Source organism: Ruditapes philippinarum, unplaced genomic scaffold (genome assembly GCF_026571515.1).
Source record: "Ruditapes philippinarum isolate M1 unplaced genomic scaffold, ASM2657151v2 ctg1916_1_1_1_1, whole genome shotgun sequence".
NCBI classification, from domain to species: Eukaryota; Metazoa; Mollusca; class Bivalvia; order Venerida; family Veneridae; genus Ruditapes; species Ruditapes philippinarum.
In genome coordinates, this window is record NW_026858937.1 from 270,305 (window position 1) to 294,427 (window position 24,123).

The 24,123-nt window shown below is 32.7% G+C and overlaps 1 protein-coding gene across 1 annotated transcript; it reads right to left on the bottom strand.

Moving 5' to 3' along the window:
- Positions 1-763: 763 nt before the first annotated feature.
- On the bottom strand, positions 764-14,015 carry LOC132754740 (adhesion G protein-coupled receptor B3-like). Its single transcript, XM_060745425.1, has 6 exons — positions 13,534-14,015; positions 11,941-12,114; positions 8,626-8,675; positions 7,698-7,779; positions 6,168-6,253; positions 764-2,275 (listed from the first exon to the last, which is right to left on the bottom strand). Exons 1-6 carry the CDS (start codon positions 13,802-13,804, stop codon positions 2,159-2,161), a joined length of 780 nt encoding a protein of 259 aa, XP_060601408.1. The 5' UTR covers positions 13,805-14,015; the 3' UTR covers positions 764-2,158.
- Positions 14,016-24,123: the final 10,108 nt, after the last annotated feature.

The window sequence follows — 24,123 nt, forward strand, 5'->3', positions numbered from 1 at the left end:
GTCCCCTTCCCCTGTGCCTTTTGACATTGTGGGCCTTATATTAAATAATTTATTTGTTTTGTTTTATTTCCTTATAAGTTACTTATTATGTATTCTGATGTAGTGGTTTGCCTGCCCGTACTCTGCCTTGTGCCCTGTCCTGTTTTTCTTTGGGGTCCTCCTGGGCTCCTTGCCGCTGGCGCTTGTTGCTGGGTCGGGTGGGGGCTGCGTTCGTTGAATGCCGCCTTTCCTTGTCGATCTTGTTTATCATATTTTGTACCCCCGGATTAAATGGGGAAAAACAAATATTCTTAATTCCGTAGTAAGTCTATATTGCTGTTGATGTTTGAATGGAACGGAGGCGAAGTTTCTTATTTAAACATAAAGTGTACTTTTGATTTTGCCACAATGAGGTTGCAGACATGTTTGCTTATAAAACGCTTTTGGTCGTCTTGACAACAAAACAAGAACGGAAGTCGTAATGAAACACATTTTATTAACGAATTGTAGCTTTTTTGCTTTAATGAAGTTTATATACTACAGCTTCAAGTAATGTTGATAAGTCTTTTTTTAAAACAATGCTACATCATTTTTATTTAAATATTGAAAACTGTTATATAACAGTCTGCAAATCTTTCAGAAAATTAAAGGGAATCTTTGAAAAATTTTAGCACGACATGGTAACTCATTCTCACTTCTTATTTACTCATGCGCAAGGGATTTATTTAAACATACACGTGTCACCTCTGTACTACCTTAGTTTATTTTTATAATAAGAAATAAATTTTATTGTAATGGTGCACTTTATTTCAACAAGTTATTTTCAGTGATTTATAATTAGAATTTTTAGTCATAAATTTATTATATTTCGCTTTTGTTATATGAACAGTATTAGAGTAGTTTAAACTGTCTTCGATTTTTATCCATGTACTGTTTTTATTAAGAGTATATAATTTTTCAACTTGTTGTCAGACGATTATAAAATATCTATCGTTTATCGTCTTCTCACTTATGATTGTTTCATAGTATTTTATATGCATATAGACAAAACGTAAGTATTTATTAGAAATAACAACTTCAATTTTACTCTTAGGCAATTCAACAGTGGAAAATAATTATAAATACAATGACAATACTTTCATATAAATCTTATAAATGTTTATAATAGCACAGTAAGTCATGCAAAACAACTACATATACATTATAGAAACTATAACCATCACCTTCAGATAGACTTTATTTGTTAACTGTTTGTCTATACAGCATGACTTATTATAGAATCAATTTAATTTTTATGTGAAAATGTGGGGAAATAAATTTGTCACCTGCTAGAAAAAATTCACCGTAAAATCATACATAAATTTTTATTGTCGGTATCCTTCAGAAGCAATTATAAAAATGAAAGGTTTCTTCAATCTTCGACTATACATTTAATTGGAAAAGAAAGGGAATTTGCAATCAAATCAATATGCTAACAAAGCGGCAGCATGTAATTCGAAATGACTGAATAGAATATTTTAAATTGAAATCAATTACTATTGAAACAGAGTACAATTGCAAGTAATTGTATCAATTCCTGTTTGATTCACACATTTCAGTTTTCAAAATGCAATTAAATGCCAAGTTTAGTCTGTAAATATGTACAGAACCAATTTTAAGTCGATAGTCTTGTATGCTATCTATTTATCTCATATATTTATAATCAGTTTTAAATGAAAGAAAAATATTACTAGTTATACTACTGTATACTCATAAGTTGAGCATTTCTCTTCAGTTCAATAGAGTCGTGTTTTTTCTGTTATGTCCTGTTCAATAATCTGTTATGTCCTGTTAAATAATATGCTTTATCGTTACAACAAATCTGGTATAAAACAGACTTAAGCGAGGAAGTAAATGTTCTGATGATTATCAAGCATTTTCGGACAAATCAGCAGTTTCAGTATGCGTCAAAACAATTTAAAAAATGTATTTTCAAAATAATTATCGGAACATCTGATGCTAAAATTGAAAATGGGGAATACTCATTGAACATCCAACGGATAATATAACAATATGTCTTGTGAAAATGACATGAAAAAATAATCACATTTACACATGCTACATGTCACTTTGATATAAATTGTCCTTTCTAAACATATAAGCACTTGATTGTTGTAGAAACATATACATTGTATATGGATTAAATATATTCACAAAGTGCTTTAGCCGGTCCCACACAGCGGCCATCATCCCATTTGTTTACATAGTAACCAATGTATACACAGTCGTGACCTTGCGGCTCATTGGGCGCCCAAGCCTGGAACAAAATACATGTACAGGTAAGTATTCAAAGTGTGTCTACGACAATTTGGGGAAAATTTTCAAAAGGGATTGAAAATAACAACATTTGATAAAAATTGCAAACTTGGTATGAGTTTGTTCATAAGCTTATAGCTTCTTAAGCTACTTATAAGCTAATAGCTTTATAAAATTGACTTTGAAGTAGCACGCCCCCTTTGAAGTATTTTAGTACATGTTTTTACTTTGGCTGCCAAATTCTCGTCCATTATACAGGTGCGGTTATGTTGCAAGTATTTTCATTGGCTGATAAAAAACGCTATTCGGCGCCACTATACGCCGTTATTATCCGGATTATTATTATTTATTAGCTAAAGAACTATCAGTTACTTATATCAGTTGGGTTTACACATTGAACATACGGGCAACATTCAAATTTGAAGCTGATGATAGAAATTATCAAAACCAACACCTTTTTTAGTTTAAACATATTTATTCTCAGAATATGTACATAATAACATTTGAAATATATACGCATACAAAATTTGACAATATTCAAAGAAGAGGATTAGAACGAAAGACTAGGTCTTATAGAATCCTTCTCATTTTAGTTGTTAAATATATCGGTGTCGAATTGGTGATGTAAAATTTTCTGAGAAAAATATATATTACCAAACGTATAATAGAAACAAATATATATGGAGTATGAAAGAAGTAGAAATTCAAAAGAGAAAAAGGGGAAGGAGAGTCTCATAATTATTTGTTATGTGTTAAATCGTTAAAGGAATCTTTTAGTTTTTGCTATAAAAGACTGCACGTTAGAGAATATTGCTGAATTATCATCATCTGATAGGCCAGGGTTTCCGAAGAGAAGAATATCGAGATTGATGTCAAAAGCTTGAATATTAATAAATAATTCATTTCGTTACAAATTGTAGCGATAACATTCAAAGAAGAAGTGATACGACCACATTCATATAAAGGTGAGGGTGATATGTTTCTTAGAAAAAGATGATAATTTAAAGAACTGCATTTTGTGCGAAGACGTGTATGGAGAACCTGTAATTTTCTGTTACCAGAATAGTAGTATTTTGGTGTGCGTTTCCTGTTACGTGTTAAGAAGTTCTTGAATGATGAAAGTGTTGGTAAGTTCCGAACTTCGGTTGGTAAGTTGTTCCAATCGCGTATAGTAGAGGGAAGAAAGGAGTTGTAGTATAAAGAAGTTCGCGCATATATTCAAGCAGTATTATCAGAGTTACACAAATTATGCCTTGTATTAGTTTGATCAGGAATAAAGGAAGAGAGAAAGTCGGGAGTCAAATTGTTATGCATTTTATAAAACAGAATTAATCGGTGATTATACCGTTTTTGTTCTAATGTTTCCCAATTAAGTGCTTGAATTATGTATTCGATAGAAACTAATCTTGTCGCACCTGAAGCAATCCTAGCAACTCGAAAGCTTAGATAAGATTCAGAATGAATGTGACATTCATTCTGAATCTTATCTAAGCTTTCGAGTTCATATTTAAAGGCATTTCCACGAATGACGTCTGCGTATTCAAGAATAGGACAAATGAATGAAGTGTAAATTATCTCAAGAGATTTTCTGTCCAAAGAATATTTCAACTTTCGCATTATATTAACGCGCTTCCAAGCCTTTTCGGTTATATATTTAATGTGTGAATGCCAATTACAGTTATTAGAGAGAATAAATCCTAGGTGTTTATGATCGTTAACTTCTGGTATATTTTGATTGAGCATATATAAAGAAGGGTGGTTTGCGTTATGTTTCCTAGATACAATAAGTGATTCTGTCTTTGTTGGGTTGAATGTGACAAGCCAATTGTCTGCCCATGTTGTGATTGTCTGTATATCCAGCTGCGACTAGTGGATTTTCTATAATAATATAGACACCTTTTTTAGAATTATGTTTACGAGAAATGAATGATTACAACATCAATAGCGGTGAGTGATTGATATTTAACCGATTACATGATTAAACTTTCTCATATGAGCAAACGTATGCATGTGTCATTTCACAAAATGAAATTTTACGAACGTATGTGAAAATGAAACACGAAAGGCTATTTTTTGTAATATCTTGTCCATGTATCAAAGTGAGGCATTGTTTTAAAATCATCGATTCTTTCATTGATTTGCAACAATCAAAGAAAAACAACTTTCGCAAACTTATTTCTATTTACTTTTCCTTGAAATGAGCAATTTGATTTTGATTTGTATCCCTTTTTATGTTATATATATAGCGAGAAAAAGAGGAATAGTGACAGAAGCCCCTGTTGTTTCATTAACCTTTTCAATAGTATAATTGTAAATCTAGTCAAATACTGTTAATTATCTTAAAAAGAAAACTCCACGGTTTATTTCACATGCAAAATGAAGTCATAAACTGATCGCGTTTGAGGCAACCGAAACGTCACATTTATAAACTTTAAAAAAAACAATAGTTTTTTTTTGGAACACGGTAACGGACAATGACAATAGATTTTATTTAGCATTATACATTGTACAAATGTTTATAGCAACAAATGATGAAAATTTTCCAATACATGTACAAAGGTAACTAAGGGATTTTTTATTTTCATACGGCTGTGCAAACAGTTACCGTTATTCCTTCACGATGCTCTCAAAAGAGTAATCATGTAATAAAAGTATAAGTCGAACACAATAACGTAACTTTAATCGGTCAAACCATTATGACATAATTGATTGTGAATGTTCTTCGGTTATTATATGTTGCATTTTTATTGCAAAATAGAATAATAAAAGTTGATATGGACACGTATCGGAGTGGCGCAGTGGTTAGAGGGTTCAGATTATGAAGATCTCAGGTTATGAACGTGGTTTTTGAGTTCAAATCTGCAATTGTGCACAATTCATGAGTATGATTTTTATTTCAGAATAATGGTGTGTCACAACAATTTTCATTTATCGCCCTAATCACGACGGTCTTTTCTTATACTTAACCTGTTGAATGCGAATTTTCTCAAAAAGCATTGTGTGAATAAAATTCACGGGGAATTTAATTCCTGTTGGTTGTAAAATACCGACAATCAAAAAAATAAAAGAAAAAAATACCTTTTTACAGGATTATAACAAGGGTCTCTTCACTCACAGAGAGATTTGGGCTGTAGATGCAATTTGCATGAAAACATCCGTTATATTATACGGAAATAGACTATTACATTTTACAAATTACTCAAAATATGGTATACAAGATCACAAGATCTGGTAAATCATGTTTGTTGATTTTCTGACGCAAAGGCGGTATTTCTCATGCAAATATAAATTGCATACTTCTGATTTCTCCACAGTGAGGTAGCAGAAATTTACGCTTATATAACTCATTTAGGTCGTCTTGACAACAAAATAAGAACCGCACTCGATATGAAATGTAGCCATTTCTGTTTTAATGAAATTAATTAAATGCACCATTAAATTTTGCAGTTGTTAATATTTTATCTTCAGATATTTCTAAATTTGAGTAATGATTTGTTCCTCCATCAATTTCTTTCGATCTCCCTTTTCTTAATTGTTCACCATTTACTTTCTTAACATGCATGCTCTTATAAATATTAAATAGTTCACAGTTGATATAGAAACATATACACTGTATTGAAGGGTTAAGATTTTGGTGTGTCACATACAGCATATGTATTGTAAGTATATTTTATTGCATTCTATAATATGTTTGAAATTTATATACATGTTTTAAGAATAGAACAACACTTTTTGAGCAAAAGACAATTTTATAAAGTGACAGTGTATGCTTAAATTGCAATTTTTAATTGTCATTATTAACAAGCTAAATTACTTTGATTATAATGCATATAAACGTTTATTGTTAACTGTTTATAACTGATAATTATGATGAACAGTACAGTGATACATACAGTGAACCCAGAATTAACACTTTTCCCATCATCCCATACACAATTCGTGCCAGCGGAACAAGTCATACCGATCCAATGGTAAAATTCTGTGAAAAAGTAAATTAGTACTTACAAATGCATGCAAAAACAGGATAAAGTGTTCTGTTTACGTACATTTATTTCTTAGAAGTGTTAAAATCAAGATTATTTCCTTTGTAAAATAAGTTTAGAAATTTTGTCAAAATGCCATGCAAAGTTATGAAAGTACATTGTGCGTGTCTTCTACATTTTAGATAGATTTTTAAAAAAGACTTTGGACGGTAAAGGTAAGCCCCTTTTCTAAAATAGAGAACAGCAGAATTCAACATTTCAACACGAAAATGGCGAAATTTTGAATTTAGAAACATCCGCAGATGTGTTCATATGACGGTTATCGTGGAGCCTTCAATGTGACGTACTATTGCTATTCCACGAAAAACGGCGTATGGTCCCAAAGTAAAAGAATGCTTGTGCCCTAAACGAGAAAACAATGAGCGAAACTAAATAAAATGGAATTTTGAAAAGGGATCTGAGATAATTTAAATAAAATAATAAACAAAACAGCCCAACACAGTAAAATTGTAAAATGCTGCAGGCTCGGTTTGATTGAGCCTGTTCATGGACGGTAATGGAAAGTTACCGTCCACGCCCCCTAGCAGAATTCAACATTTAAACACTAAAATGGTGAAATTTTGAATTTAGAAACATCCGCAAATGTGTTCATACGGCGGTTATCATAAGCCTGCATATCACAGACAAGACGTCAAAAGACAAATTAAAAAAATAACATGCAACATATTTTAAGGGTGATTATACAGTATTCAAGTAGGAATACTTGAAACATCCAAGTTGGAAAAAGCCAAATAGAAATAAACTTAAAGTACCACATAGCATGTATACACAGCACTAATGTCGTGCTGAACGATCTTCAAGGATCGAAAATATAACATCAAGGATTGAATGAACGGGGTGACTTTTTACAGCTGCCACACAGCACAAAAAAAACACTGATATGACAATAAAATAGAGAAAAGCAGACTCCCAAAAGAAAGCCCAACACGACAAAATTGAAAATGTTGCAGGCACTGTTTGACTGTTCATGGACGGTACTATCCAACATAGGATATCTAACTTTAAGGCTCATCTAAAGATTCATACGGAAACAGAAGAAGAGAACATTTATGTTAAAAGTGGTATATTTAATCATACTATGACAAAATTTAATGTTAGTAGCCACACAATTTATAAATATATTTTGCCTTTTTTAACTTATCAATCCTCATGAAATATAAAAAGACACTTTATAGCAATATACATAATTTTCACATTTGAAATTAAAGCATAATGTATCAGTTAATCTAGACGATCACCAATAGAATAAATTTCACCCTGTATTTTGAATCTTTAATTTTTTAATAACTGGACTCGATAATAAAACCCACTTCATTTTAAAACATGGCCATTAGGCACTAAATCTCCAAAGTTTTGCAGCAAAACTATAATCTAACCGACCTGACACTTGGGTTTGTAGAAAATCTATTTCTTCTTGGCTTTCAAGAATAACTAGTCTTGCACCAATACTACTGCAGGTCGCCTGCAAAAGAAATTTACGACTTACTAAATCTTAATAAATATACTGAACACAATTTTGTTCATTTAATGGAATTTTAACTTGCACATATCGAATAGTGAATGTTTATGCTTCTTGAACTTTAATAAACGTACTTAATTTTTCTTATTCGAAGTTATGTAGTGTAAACAGGACGAGGTTTCCGATAGTGATCAAAAGAAGGAAACACGGTATGTAAATTGGTAAATATTGCCTCGTTTTGAAATAGTCCCCGGTTTTGAAATACGTTTACTGAACATAATTTAGCTCAGGTTTTGCTTGTTCAATGTATGACGTCCTTAAGAGGCACTGTAAGGAAATAAAAAATAAAGTTCTGTTATATGCATTAAATGACACCTGTAGGGTTAGGGTTACCCCTATAAATTTTAACGTGTGGATTACGAGTTAAAGAAAATTCTATAAACTAAATATTTCCTTTTAGAATGCTTTTTTTCAAAAGTGAGAAAACTATATAATCTTTAATAACATCATAATGAAATATGCTTTCCAATTGATTATAGTAAAGAAACAAATAATACTCGTAGAATACAGCTAACAACCTAAATACGCAATACGATTGATTTTACTTAAAATATATACCTAATATACATATCATACCCCACCCATTTTATGCACATTTTTTATCTTTTTCCTTCTTTGAGAGTCTTATTCAAAATAGCATTTATTTGAATTTTATGACGAGTTACAGATACGACAATTATAGTTATAAAATAATTAAATATGCTAAATTCAAACACACACATTTTATGTGACCATTATGTGTATTCACTTTTAAATGAGTAGCATAGAATATAAAAAGTGAATATTTACCGCAGCTTCTTGTCGTGTCATCGAACCAGAACTTATAAAGTAGTCGCTTGCTGTGAAATAATTAACCATGAGAATACTTAAGAGTAACATAAAACAATATAATTACACTTTATACACACTAAACACACTTAACATTTTCTATTAAAATTACAGGTGAACATGGAAGCTTATAAATGAAATATGGTTATAATAGTAGCTGGAAAAAGGTTCCTTGTGGAAAATTATAATCGGACTAAACCTCCTCTGCCACGTTTTGTGTTCTTGTTCTAAGGCTGGTTGGTGACATTCGGTGCTTTTTTTCACAGCATTTAAAGGGACTGAGTTCTTGGAATGCTGCGACTCATGTTGTTTTGTTTCATTTTCTATAAATAATACAAAAGTCCCTGGAGACTACACAATTTCTGTGACATAAAGTATGTCATCAAATTTGACAAACAAACTGTCAACGCTATTGTTCACATAACATTGTTAGTGAAAAGTAGATTTGGAAATATACAATATATTTTAACACTTTGAAATATTCAGGTCTGAATAAAATGAATGGAAAACTAATTAAATATATATATCATCAAATTCCAAGGAACGGTCAGTTCACGCTTCGTGACAGTTAAACCTTCTTTGAACAATTGGAATAGAAAATTGAGGAATTCCATACATAACATATAGAGAAAGCAGCAGTTTAAATAAATAAAAAGTAACTTGACTTTAGATCAATCAAGACATATTTGCTTAATGAAGAATATAAAACAAATAAACAAATATACGAAGTTATAAAATGAAAACATCAAACACTTGTCTAACAAGGCATACTTGATGATGATGATAATGATGATGATGATGATGATAATGGTGTGTGTGCGTGCGTGCGTGTGTGCGTGCGTGTGCAATTGTTTTTTTTAATTGGAATATATTGACTTATATAATATTGCACGTTTGTAACGTCGCTTTTCATTGGATAATCATGACGTTTATATAGTTTTATATACAACTCTCATTTGTGTAAGAGACTAAAACAGCAGAAATCAGCAAAAGTAACTATGTTCAGTGCTTTTCCATCTCCTGTGTCCTTTCCCTTTCGTTTCAAATGTAAACCCTAGACAAAAAATGAACCAATACCAGCTAATTAATCTATGCTGTTGTTTTTTTATTTTGTTTTTCTTTGTTTTTGCAAAATTTTAACCTCTGTAAAAAACTACACTGACATAAATATATATGTAATTGGCCCTAGATCGCTCGAAGGACCAATCGAACTAATCTGAGCAATTACTTAGACGAGTATCCTGACCAAGTTTGATGACAATTGAGTCAAAAATGTGTTAACAAGGTTTTTCCATAATTGGGTAGTGTGACCTAGTTTTTGACCCCAGATGACCCATATTCGAATTTGACCTAGAAATCATCAAAACAAATTTTCAGACAAATTTCCAAGATATTTGGATCAAATTTTAGCCACTAGACTGTTAACAATATTTTTCTATTCTTAGTAACTGTGACCTAGATTTGCATCCAAGATAACCCATGTTCGAACTCATCCGAGCAATTACCTAGACAAGCATCCTGACCAAATGTGATGAAAACTGAGTCAAAAATGGGATCACTGGAGTGTAAACGAACAAAAGAACGGACGACGGACATACAACGAGCCTTAAAGCTCACCCTGAGCTAGCTCAGGTTAGCTAATAAGTTCCAAACCATGCGATAATACTAGTATACAATCATAAGGTAATGATAATAATTTGATCATTTAATTTATTCATGCATTTTCATAGAGAATTGTTCGTCCGTGCAGTCAGATTTATTTTGTTTGGTGATTATGATTACAACGCGCGAACTTAAAATGTTCCTGAATGTGTTTTGTATGATGATATGACACAAACAGATATTTTACCAGATGATTATGTTATAGATAATGAGTCACCTAGAATACCAAAAGATCAAGGTCATCTCAATAACATAGGATTAATTTTGCTTAATTTTTTTAAACAGACAGAGTGGTAATCAGGAAAGGATATGAACATTTGTAGCTTTACCTGTGTAAATGATCATGGTTCTATTGTTATTGATTATGAATTATGTAAACCAGAATCGTTTAAACATGTAAAATGATTCCCAGGTAATTGAACCTGATTCTTTTCCGGATCAGTGTTTGATTGATTTGTACAGTTGTAAATGCGTATTTTGTGCATTGATGAAAATATGTGATCAGACACCGTTAAAACTAAATATGTATGGAATAATTAATTGATGATATATCATAATATTATGATAACAAAATAGTAATGAATGTCTGGGTATTTTCTTTCTTCAAAATATTATAAAAGAGGTTGCATCACATTTTTTAAAAATATGTTTAAAACTGGCACGAAATTTTACGCAATCCAAGTAGGGCTGTATGTCATTTAACAAAAGAAATATAAGATTTAATCTTTTTTAGACATTATTAAATAAGTTTGCCAGCCAACAGTAAGATTAAGAATTTCATCTTAAAAGTTACAAATAGAGGCTGGACGTTGGTCTAGGCATAGAGGATCCCCTTTAAATGCACGAAAATGTATTGTATGTAGTGTTTTAGAGGTTGCGGTACCATTTTATATTAAAATGTTCAATGAATACTGAATTAAGACAGAAATTCATAAATCAGAAATATTGGAATAGCCAAATATGATAAAATTTATTGACTTATCAACGATGGAAAATGATACAAATTTAAAGAAATTAGGTACTTTTTGAAATTATTTTTAAAAAATCAATACGGTTCAAAGGGGTAAAATTCTGTAAAACGAAAAAATACATTCATTGGCTTAATTACGTTAAAAAGTATGGTTGTAAAGAATCATATTATTTTGATATATTGTAGTCTTTGTTTTCAGTCATAGTAAAAATGATTTTCAAATTACCAATTATATACGTCATGCATTTCGTTTTGGTGAGACAGAAAGTCATAAATGGATGCAATGTATATTCGCATAACATTAAATTTTATCGTTATAATTGTATTAAATATCTCATACATGTTTTGCCACCTTTACTTTGTTTGGTAAGATAAAATTAAATCAATGTTGACTATTATAGTTAGTTGTTTATACAAGAGGAAAATATAATCATGTTTTTCACAGTGAGGTTTATTCATGACCTACCGATCTGTATTCGGACATAATGGCTAACTAAACTGTGTATTTACCGTTGTATTTGCAGGTATTGCATACAAAAACACATTGCTTTATGTAAAGTAAATGTTTTGTTTGCAATTTTCAACGTCTTGACATTAATTTCTATTTAATATTTCTTAAAGAAAATAATAGCAAATTGTATTACCAAGAAAACAATCTCTTTCATTGCATACTTCATTTTCAGTTGTTGGACCCTGGCAAGTTTGTCCTCCGTTGCTAGGTGACGGATTAGAACATGATCTTGATCTAGTCCTTGTTCCATCAGTGCATGTAACAGAACATGGACTCCAGCTGTGCCAAGTGCTCCATCCACCATTTACTACAAGAAAATTGTAAAAGATAATGAAAAAGGGTTGAGTGGTAGTGGTAATTGCAAGCTACCGTCTAAGCTCTGTCGGTTTTAAATTAACGTTCAAAACACTTGCCATCTCAAAGTCTGCAGATAATAATTCAAATTTCACACTACGAACTTTACAATTTACTCTTTGAACTTTACATTGCTATCTTTACACTTCATTTATGTAGAATTTCGTAATAATGTTAACTTTGAAAGTATGCAATTAACCACCAGTGTTTACTTATTTATAAAATAAATGCACAAGTCATTTAGATGCGTATGATCCAGTAAAGTACAAAACGATAGAAAGGCGGCAAGAGAATACTGTTACAGAAATATTCTAGTTCATTGTTTGTTTGTTTCATTTTACGCCTTTTCCCAACAGTATTTCAGTCATAAAGGCGGGTAGTTTCCTAACCATCGTTCCTGGAGAGTTACAGTACTAGACTACCTTTCTCCGCGCTAAACTACCAAAGCCTATCCCGGGGATCGAACCAAAGCCAGAGAGGTAACCGGATTAGAAGTCATCGATTCTAACCCCTCGACCACGTCTAGTTCATTCAACTACGTAATTAATTACGTACTTTGTATCATATGCACTTACACGAGTAACTTGTTTTGAATATTTGACGTTATTTAAGCACGAAATTCAGTTATAATATTAACTTTTTCTTTTGTAAAATATTTGTAAAATACATACATGGAACACTTTTTACTAATAATAATCATATTCCTGTGTGATATTGTAAATATGTTCATATATTGTTTTGAAGATATCTATGCATTTTTAACTTAATCTAATCTATTGGTTTTAAAGATGTATGCCGTGGATTTTAAGATACAATATAGGCTATGGTACAAAGCTATATTATAATAATTTTTAAATAAAAGTTTCCAACAGTATAATTATAATGCCGATTATCTAAAAAGTTGTCTTTGTTATTTCAAACTCATGAATACGTAAACAGAATAAAATATTCCGGAACAAAATGTCATGACGCTTTTTAGAACGGCTTTAATTGTTCCGCAATGATTTGTGCATGCGTAATTTGCTTTTTAAGCAATATACTTCTATATTTCTTTAAAAAAAAACATTTTTTAAGTATTTTTCCCCAACAATATTTTGCAGCAGTGCATAGCTATATACACTCAGTGTACATATAATTATCAGTTAAGATGTTAAGTACAAATCATGCCTTTTTCAGTTGTAGTTTATATTTATTGTTGATATATATAAGTGTGATTGAAATTTCAGGTATCATAACCATTTATTCATTTTTTTATATATTTTTATTTTTTTAATATTTAGATATATTTTGATTTTTTAAATGTTCTAATCTATTTCAACGTAAAAGATTTTTTGTAAGATTGTAAAATGTTTCAATATTTGAAAATACTCACCAATATGCGCGTAGACGTTCCAACCTGAAGCAGAAATTGTTGAGCCCTCGGGATAGTTGTTGCTCAGCTCGCACATCTTGGTATCTTTATTGTAGTTAAATGACAAACTATGTACAGTATTTTTGTACAGAACAGAGCATTCCAATAGTGATCTTACAACTTTGCTATCTGATACGTCTGCAATACGTCCGTTTGTTTGAAAGATCTTTATTTTGTCACACAAGCATTCTCTTAGAATCAAAACGAACATGATTCTAGTTTTAAGATACATTTTGTGCAAGCTTATAAATTTAAATGATATGCAGGCCCGTTCTTTTGAAATAAACACAGATAAATCAATTTCTTCTTGTGTTGTTTTTTACCACATGAACAACGTTCCCTTAATTATTAGTAAAATACATTTTGTATAAAAACACTTTGTTTTTAAGATTAAATGAACGCGTACAATGTAAATTAAGACAATTCCATGTTAACAATGTTATAAGGATGCGCGAACTGTAAGAACTGAAAACAAAAAGGCTGGTTATGTCAGGTACATCGAATACAAAATATTGATTATTTAAACGGATGTTACAGTTTTTTGTTGTTAACATTTCAAACGTAAGTGCATTTTGAAAAGATCGTTATTGATCGTTAATTGAAATTTTGCAAAGTGTTTGTTTTCTTTTAATTAATAAGTATGAAATATGTATACTTCCAAATCGAGCAATCCATATCCTTTGACCTTTTTTGCGTTGTTAATGTGTTAGCACTGCTTCAGTAGAAGAGCAGTTAATTGTCTTGACTCATCATTATTTGATCTTTCAATGTGATCTTGTTCACTTATTTACAAATATTGATTAGAATGAAACAAATGCTTTCACTATTCACCGGGCTTAGATAAAGTTAACTGTTTGGCACTGCCACTAGAATGTTGATGTTTCAGGGATTCCTGCTTTTTCTTTTGTATCTTTCCTTTCTTATTTTAGTCTCAATAAAAAACAAAAATGGGTTCTTTATAAAATAAACAAGAAGTATCTCAAAAAGGTTCAGTAGGGTTAATCCAACAAACTGTACTACGAGTTATTTATCGGACTATTTTATGTATGGGCAATACCTCATCATTTAAGAGTCACTAACTCTTCGGCAAGTGTTCATGAGTCAGATTCCGGTCGAAAGCCGTCTAAAATCAGTTTGACTTTATGTAAAATGTATAGGGAAAACATTTAAAAGAATTGACATTGATCATTTTCTAGTGCATATATTATTTAACATAAGAACTGAGTTAATATTACCTTCTGAGTTAAACATTTTCTCCAAAATAACGAGACCACCAATAACGTTCACGACTCTTTAAGTTTGTTCATGCACATGAAAATATAGTAAATCATACAGTTTATGATGTTCAATATGTGTTCAATATACTATGTGATCATGGGTGTTTCAAATTATATTATGCTTATAATTTTCATATATATGTTTGCATATAAAAGACGTATTTATAAATGACTGCATAGATGTTGGTGTTAGAAACCGAGTTCCCTTACCGATACGTTGAGAACACATACATCTTAAATTTTCCCTTTTCAAGTTAAATCTTACCATTGATTATTATGTCCATTGTAACAAAAGTATTTTACATGAGAAAGGTTATTTACTTTTGTTACTTTTTGGGGTAGTTTCGGTGTTTTAGAATTTCCCTCTGTACGTGAAGCAAATCATCGACAAAGTGACCCCTCGGAAGAATTAATCATTAAACAAATCATCGACATAACGTTCTCATTTATAAACTTCCTTGTCAATTTTCGTTTTGATTAAACTTTAATTGTTCAAGTTATTCTTTTTAAATCTAAATGACATTCAGTATGTAAAGGATATTTGTTTGTTTTGCATGCAAGAACGAAATATATTTCACACTGTCAGAATAATCATACAGTTTCACTGTAGATAGTTTTTTTTTACAACGAGTCAGCGATACACTGAAGTGTATCATATTTCAATGTACAGTTTCATTTATAAACCTGTTGCTGGGAGTATAAAATATATCAACCTGTTTAAAGGTCAGGTCGTTTAAGCTAGCAAATATGCGCGTTTACATCAGTTAGGAGAGACACGCTGATAGTGTGTAGCGGTTATTTTTTTATTGAGAATAGAATTTTGTTGTTTTGTAGGGAGTTTTGTTGGTTTGCTGAAGTGACTGATAAATTTGTGGTGATCTTTAATTGATAGGGTTTTTTGGGTTTAAATTTGTTTTTTTTGGTTTTTAGTTAATTTTTGTGAAGATATAATTGGTTGATTTGGTTGAATGTTGGTATTGTCAAAATTTTTAAATTTGTTCTGCTTTTTTTTTGAGGATATATGTAAAAAAGGGTGCTTTAGTTTAAATTGTTTTCTGATCGATTAGATTGTGTAATTAATATTTTTGGATGAAGTTTTTGGTTTATATTGTTCTTAGAGTTTTTAAAATATCATTTTTTTTGTTCCCTTTATTTGGTGGGGAATTTAATTTTTTTGTTTTATCATAATTTTTTTAGACTTTGGGGTTCGCCAAATTCCCTTGTTTCGCCATAAAAGGCTAAAAACGTGAAAAGGGGTATTTCGATAAGTGGTGATAAATATGTCCTGGTTTTGTTTGGTGTAAAAATGACAAGTTTTGTTTGGGGTGTAAATAGCCTGATCGAGTTTTTGTTTAAATGTATATATTGATTTGAGATAGAAAAAGATAAAAATACCTAAAAAAATAGTGTTAACTAAACTAGTTTAAATAGAGGTTTATATGTATAGAAGCGGTGACGGGCTGTGTTTAAAGTTTATGTATACTGAAGAATTTATTGCGTTTTAGCAGGAGAGCACCCTTTGTTGAATACTGTTTATACGGTGTTAGAATTAAGTGGTTTTGGGGAGACATTTGTTTTGATATTTTGAATCATTGTTTTAATAAGTTTATATCAATGATAAAGATATAGCTTATAATCCGTTGAAGTTATAAACATCAATAATTGATAAAAGTTAATAACCGGTGACCAGTGGGTGATTATTCATAAAAGTGCATGTAATAATTGAATAGATGTTGTTTTTTTTGCCGCCGGTGCTCAGTTGGTTGTTTTCTTAAAGTTACATAGTTGTTAAACACTACAGGAAGATTATTATCAGTGCCCTGGTTGTTACTGTTGATACAAGTTCATTGCCGATGTTCGGTAGGTGCCATGCTATATAGAGATTAGATTTGGAAAAACAATTGTCGGTGCTACAGAGGTACACCATTTTGTTGAGTAATAAGTGTTTACTTTACGGTTTCGTAAAAGTTTATTTTTTTTTAATAGTAATCCATTATTAAGCAATTATGGATTATGATAAATGGGTATCATTGGGAGAGAGGCTTGGGTTGAACGACGGGGAGTTACGTGATTATGTTCAAAACAAAGAATCAGAATATCTTGATAGAGAAGAGAGAAATATTAGACGTGAAGAAGATAAACGGCGATTTGAGGCCGAGCGTAAAGCAAAAGAAGCTGAACGTGAGGAAGAGCGACGGCGATTTGAGGCAGAGCGTTTAGAAAAAGAAGCTGAACGTGAGGAAGGGCGACGGCGTTTTGAGGCCCAGCGTCTAGAAAAAGAGGCCGAGCGTCTAGAAAAAGAAGCCGAACGTGAGGAAAAGAAACGTTTATTTCAAGCTGGAGTAGAGATGAAAATGAAAGAGCAAGAAATAGAATTAATGAAGTTAAAATTGAGGCTGGGGATCGCCTTGATACCCCACCTAGCACCGGTTTGAGGCCAAGATTGCCTAAATTTGAAGAGTCAAAAGATGACATAGATGCTTATATAGAGCGTTTTGAAAGGTTCTCTATTAGTCAAGGATGGAAAGAAGATACATGGGCAATAAGCTTAAGCTCTTTATTAACGGGGAAAGGTCTTGAAGTTTACACTAGTATGCCTCCTGAGCAAGCATCAGACTATCAATAATTAAAGACAGCAGTTTTGAAAAGATACCAATTAACAGAAGACGGTTTCAGAAATAAATTTAGAGAGAGTAAGCCGGAACAAGGGGAGACTGTAAACCAATTTATGGCTCGCTTAGATAGGTACTTTAGTAGATGGACAGAAATGGCTGACGCTGCGGATACAGTAGATAAATTGAAAGATCTTATTATTAGAGAGCAATTTGTAAAAGTTTGTTCAACAGAGCTAGCTCTTTTTCTTAAGGAACGAAAGCCAAAGGATCGTAGAGATGTCATCTCTTTGGCTGAACAATACTTAGAAGCTCATGGCGGTACAATTACAAATAGTAAAAGCTCAAAAGTTGCCAATTTTTCAAGAAGCTCATGGCGGTACAATTACAAATAGTAAAAGCTCAAAAGTTGCCAATTTTTCAAATAAATCACCAATACGCCTTAATCAAGGTAATCTATTAAAACCAATACAGCACTATCACAGAGAAAATAGAAAAGTTACATGCTTCATATGTAATAGAGAGGGTCATGTTGCCAGAGATTGTCGAGATCAGACTAACAAAAGATATGGGGCTGCTGCAATGTCATATGGAGAGCAAAATAGAAATTACTTTAAAACAAATCGTGATTCTTCACCAAGGAACTGGCGTAGTAGGCCTGGAGAAAATAGACGTGGTGGTAGATCAGATGATAAGAAAGTATCGGGGTTATGTATGTCAATTTCTCCAACAAGTTCTTATGATGGTTGTATTGAAGAGGGGGAACTTAAATTAGCCAATGGTAATTCTGTGCCTGTCATTACAAGCATCTGTACAATAGAATCATTAGAAGGTGAACGTCAATTGGATCTGAAACTAGGATATATTGGTAATCAAGAGGTGAAAGTTCTTAGAGACACTGGTTGCGAGTTAGCAGTAGTTAGAAAGAAGTTAGTGGTGAAGATCAAATGCTGAATAAAAAATTGTGTCATGATAGCAATAGATGGTCGGGCCAGGTTGGTACCTATGGCAAAAATAGACATTGATACACCTTATTATAAGGGTAAAATAGAAGCTATGGTTTTAGAGTCAGCAATTTGTGACTTAGTCTTGGGCAATATTCAGGGTGTACTTGATATGCCAAATGAGAAGTGGGTTAGCCGAGAAGTAACAAACATAGCTGCTGTTGTTACTAGAGCACAGGCAGAAAAGGAGAAGAAAGAAATGAAACCTCTTAAAGTTCCAAAGGTCGAAGATAATGAAATTACGGTAGATGTTCTTAAGAAAGAACAATCAAATGACAATACGTTACAGCGTTTGTGGCAGTATGCTAGGGAAAATAAGATCATGAAAACAAAAAGTGGTAATAAATTTAGATATAAAGTAGAAAAAGATGTGTTGTATAGAATATTTGAGACGGTGAAATGTGATTTGAAGTCTGAAACAAGACAAATAGTTGTTCCTAGTAAATATCACAAAAGAGTTATGTCATTAGCTCATGAATCTATAGTGGGTGGGCATTTGTCTGTACGCAAGACTTTAGACAGGATACAGTCTAGTTTTCACTGGCCAGGTATTTCTAGTGATATAACTAGATTTTGTCGTTCCTGTGACATTTGTCAGAAGACGGTGCCCAGGGGTAGACTTCAGAAAGCTCCTTTAGGTGAAATGCCTATTATTGATACTCCGTTCCAGAGAATTGCGGTTAATTTGATAGGGCCAATAACGCCTGTATCGGAAAAGGGAAATAGGTACATATTAACTGTAGTTGATTATGCTACACGTTACCCAGAAGCTGTTGCTTTACCAAGAATTGAGACTGAAAATAAAGCTGAAGCATTGTTAGATATTTTTGCAAGAGTAGGTTTCCCATCGGAAATACCAGGCTTGTAATACGACCCGTTTTTATAACAGGCGTGTAACAACTGAGGATAAATAAAACTTCGCCCCGCGGGGGCGCGGAGCGAGATTTAAGAAATAAAACGGCGAGGTCGCGGGACGAAAACACGCTAATAACCGAGGGCGCGGGGCAAAGTTTAATAAATAAAAGTTCGCCGCGCGCACCCGCTTATTAGCGTGTTTTCGTCCCGCTACCCCGCCAAGCGAAAAGTCGATAGTTAACAATTAAAAATGGCAGGGGCGCAGGACGAAAACACGCTAATTAGTGGGGATGCTAATAAGCGTGTTTTCGCTCCGCGCACCCGCCGTTTTATTTCTTTAATCTCGTCCCGCACCCCGCGGGGCGAAGTTTTATTTATTAAACTTCGCCCCGCGCCCCCGTTAATGAGCGTGTTTTTGTCCCGCGACCCCGCCGTTTTAACTTGTTTATTCTCGACTTTTCGCTTGGCGGAGTCGCGGGACGAAAAAACGAATGGCACAAATCAGCCACCATAGTTCTCAGACATAATAGGCGTTTTCTGCACAAAACCCGGGAGAATTTTGCAAACGATGCAGACACATTTATCCCAGATGCACTCAATATGAGCAAAATTTTTAATCACAATTAAATACAGAAAATAATGCAACATCTCTTTTAGAGGCTTAATGTAATGAAAACTTTCAACAAGTAATTAATTCAATCATTTCCACACTTTCTACTCCCCAAACAAAAAAGAAGACTCACCCTATTGAGCACGCAGTGATATTTATGTAGATATATGATAATGATGATATTTTAATGAACAATATATTTCTTATTTTCAAGACATGTAGTTATATCAGTTATTAGCTAGTTTATAAATATTTACACATTGCGCATACTCAGTAACATGTCTAGCTAGCATCTCAATGTAAGGGATTTAAAATAGTAAATTACCATATTGTAATTTTGACGTGTTTGGTTATATAATTATGTATTTTGTGATGTCGACATGATTTTACTTTATAACTCCCAACAATACAACACCGTGTACCCCGCCCGCGAGGCTATTGTCTCTCGCCTTTTCAAAGGAAACTGGGGTTATAGAAAAATGGCTCCGTCCGTCCCTCTGTCTGACTGTCTGCCTGTCCGTAACACTTCTGTCAACTTCATATCAAGGATTTTGAAATTACCTGGCACAAAAAGTCACCATTATAAAATGTCACACTTAGCAGTCAAAGCTTTATAAAGTATGTAATAGGGTCTGTTTTATGTGTGGTCCTATTTTCCATTCATCAAAGGATCTTTTTAAAATTTGCAACGAGTATAAACATGCATAAGATACCAAAAAATTATGAGCCAGCGGTGAAAATAGTTAAAATATATAGATTATATCTAACAAAATATATATTGCATCGTCAATGATCTGTAAAACATTACGAACTTTTATATCGTTTCTTCATGTCACAAAATGTTATGTAAGAAAAGAAAAATCACACTTATCCCGTTAGAAAATTTTTGTTAAATGGATAAATACTGCTGCTTGGACATTGCATCCTCAGAATGAATTTACTTGGACAAGGGGAAGTATTACTCATAAACTACATTATCTGTTAAAAGAGATAAGTATTGTACATTCATGTTCTAATACTTTATTTCCTTTCTCTTTCCATAGATCAATGAATACACAGGGTAATTTTAACTTTTTCAATCATACCCAGCATTTTTCAATTTCGCTACTTTAACTATAGATTTTCGTGCAAATAAATGTGTGCTAAGTAGCTTTATTGTCTATTCATTAGGACTGGATGTAGAATTTGAACATTGAAGCATACCGATTAGTCAAAAACGTTTGTTCACAAATTTTGGCCTCGCGAATATAACTTATTTAATAAATCATAAACGAACATTCTGACCACAACATTCATCGGTTTTTTTTTACTCAACCAAGATTTGTTAACATTATTTATATACCATATTTTTAACATGTAAACTTATCGGTAACTACCCATTTCAAAGCTCAAAGCTCAATCTTGTATGGAAAATGCATTTGTACTTCCTTTTTAATTTGGACTGATCTTTGCAGGAATAAGCAGCATCACGCTTTTTTTATCATTCTTGCTAGTAAAGATATATACCAAGAGTTGCATTGAGTTCAAACGGCTTGTCGAGGTCTGAACTATCAAGTTAAGTGGAGATGAATCAAGTGGAGATGAGGGAATATTTTAACTTTTCAAACATTTCTTGCTCCTATTCTGTGCAATTCGATTTCTGATATTTTATTTTCGTCTTGGATTTGTCTTTGAAATTGGATACGGATTAAGTTCAGCAAGAGGGTGTGTTATGCTAACAAGAGCTGTCGGTAGGACAGCAACGCTCGACTTTTCTTAGTGCTTGATAGTAAAAAAAGCCTTGATTAAAAGGCAAATTTTTTCTTTAAATCCATATTACAGTTATAGGCATTGGAGAGAGTCCTTTTATGCTTTCAAAGAAAAGTATAAAATTTCAACATGTTTCAAAGCCTTACGTCAATAAACTTTGAAAATATTTGAAGTATTACAAAAACTTTAACGTAAATTCAAAGTCGAAAAAGGGGCATAATTCTGTCAAAATGCTTGATAGAGTTACCTCCTCCTGTTTACAGGTTGGGGTCATGATGGTCAACAAGTACATGCAAAGTTTTAAGGCCATATGTCAATGGACTATGAAAATATTTGAGGCATTACAAAAACTGTAACGTAAATTCTAAGTCGAAAAGGGGGCATAATTCTGTCAAAATGCTTGATAGAGTTACCTCCTCCTGTCTACAGGTTGGGGTTACGATGGTGAACAAGTGTGCAAAGTTTCAAAGACATATGTCAATGGACTTTGAAAATATTTGAGGTATTACAAAAGCTTTAACGTAAATTCTAAGTCGAAAAAGGGGCATAATTCTGTCAAAATGCTTGATAGAGTTACCTCCTCCTGTCTACTGGTTGGGGTCATGATGGTGAACAAGTGTGCAAAGTTTCAAAGCCATATGTCAATGGACTTTGAAAATATTTGAGGTATTACAAAAACTTTAACATAAGTGGTTACGCCGACGTCGACGCAGACGCCGACGCTCGGGTGACTACAATAGCTCTACTTATTCTTATCGAATAGTCGAGCTAAAATGAATGTAGCGCATGTGACGATTTCTTCCAGTTTGATATTTTCCATTTCTTTGAAGGGTCGTTTTATATTTCATCTTTGTTGACAACATAACAGATTCCTCCTCGGAAATAGAATTCACCTACGGTGCATGTTTAAAAACACATTCCTTCTATCTAATCAAAATTTTATCCAGTCTTTTAAGGTGCTCCTTAAAAGTGTTGCTGTATATTACTATCAAGCCCCAAGACAATTGACACAAGTCTTAAAGTTCGTATCCCCGTTGCAATATGACTCTTTCACGACAGCTTATATCTGCTCTTCACATCGACTGTGGTAAAAATGCGGCCGACTCCATGTAGGGAGTTAAGTACCGTTTCAATCCACGGCCCTTGACTGAGCTCTCATCGAGTTTTTTGTAGTCGTTTAAATGTTTCACCTTCCAATTCTAGTATCTCACTAAGACTTTGGGGATTGCGAAAGTGTATTTGGATAGTCGTATGACAAGTCAACTATTGTAGGCCCTAACTTAATCTACCATAGATGGTGTAATTCTATTATGCCTTTTTTGTTGATAATTGTGTCTATTGTGTCATTCCTATCTGTGTCACTGTGCCACAAAGATCTGGAATAGTATCTGTATAAGTGGTTAAATAAGAAAGAGTAACTTTGAACTCTCTTGCGTTTGAATGGATACAGTTGATGATACTTGGTTTTAAATCAATGAAATCAGGTTAAGTTGTATCCATTTGCTTCTTGTTAGAATTACAGTTCGTATATATTTAGTTTTCTTGTCGGTGTAACCAGTGAAATAATTGTCTCGTATCGTATGATGCTGATCTAATGAAAAATTTCTTTTCGGTTTTATTGTGCCTTGTAGTTATTGTCCTGAAACATGCGTACCAAAGACACATAAGACTTTCTACTTGAGTTGACTATAATAATTTCCGTTGTCTTCTTGCAATTATATAAGGATGTTGGTACCTATAGTAACAGGAGCCGAGAAACTGGTATATGTTGATTAAAAAGAAAGAGGTTGTTCCTTGTATTTTATATCCCTTCTGTTTCTATTTCTGTGTCCATATACTCTTCATATTGAAAAAAGGTTCCACTAGCATGTTATATATATACACTTACAGATACTGGTAAAATAAAAAGTCCTTTAAAGTGTCTTCATTAAATAGTCTTGATATAACACTGTCTGAACTGTCTGTGTTGACTGTATTGCCGTTGATCATAACCTTCGCTAGGAGATTCTCTCGAAGTTATTTCGGACCTTGTGTTTGCCTTTTTTATGTCTAGTACCTCGATAAAAGAACTTACTCTTTTACATGTTTCTTCTGTACTTCATTGAATTATGAATGTATCTAGTAGTCTGTATTATAGTGTCCTTTTTCACCACATCTATAACATGATATTGATGGAGTAGTATAGCCATATGATATCACTGGCAGTATCTGTAAGGTCTCTTCTTATCCCAAGTAAAACTTGTTCATCCACAAAAGTATGTTCCTCTCACAAGGATTCCACTTCAGACATGAATTTGGGGTCCGCCTGGGCTCCTTGCCACTGGTTCTTGTTGATGGGTCGTGTGGGGTTGCGTTCATTGAACGCCGCCATTTCTTGTTGATCTTGTTTATCATATGTAATGACTCCCATGATGCCTCAAAGTTATTTCCTTCTCCAGAAATCA

Excerpts from the sequence above, each read along its gene's own strand:
- LOC132754740 (XM_060745425.1), bottom strand. The coding sequence starts at position 13,804 with ATGTATCTTAAAACTAGAATCATGTTCGTTTTGATTCTAAGAGAATGC. Across the intron at positions 12,115-13,533 it reads GAACGTCTACGCGCATATTG|TAAATGGTGGATGGAGCACT; the intron begins GTGAGTATTTTC and ends ATTTTCTTGTAG. Across the intron at positions 6,254-7,697 it reads TCTACAAACCCAAGTGTCAG|AATTTTACCATTGGATCGGT; the intron begins GTCGGTTAGATT and ends ACTTTTTCACAG.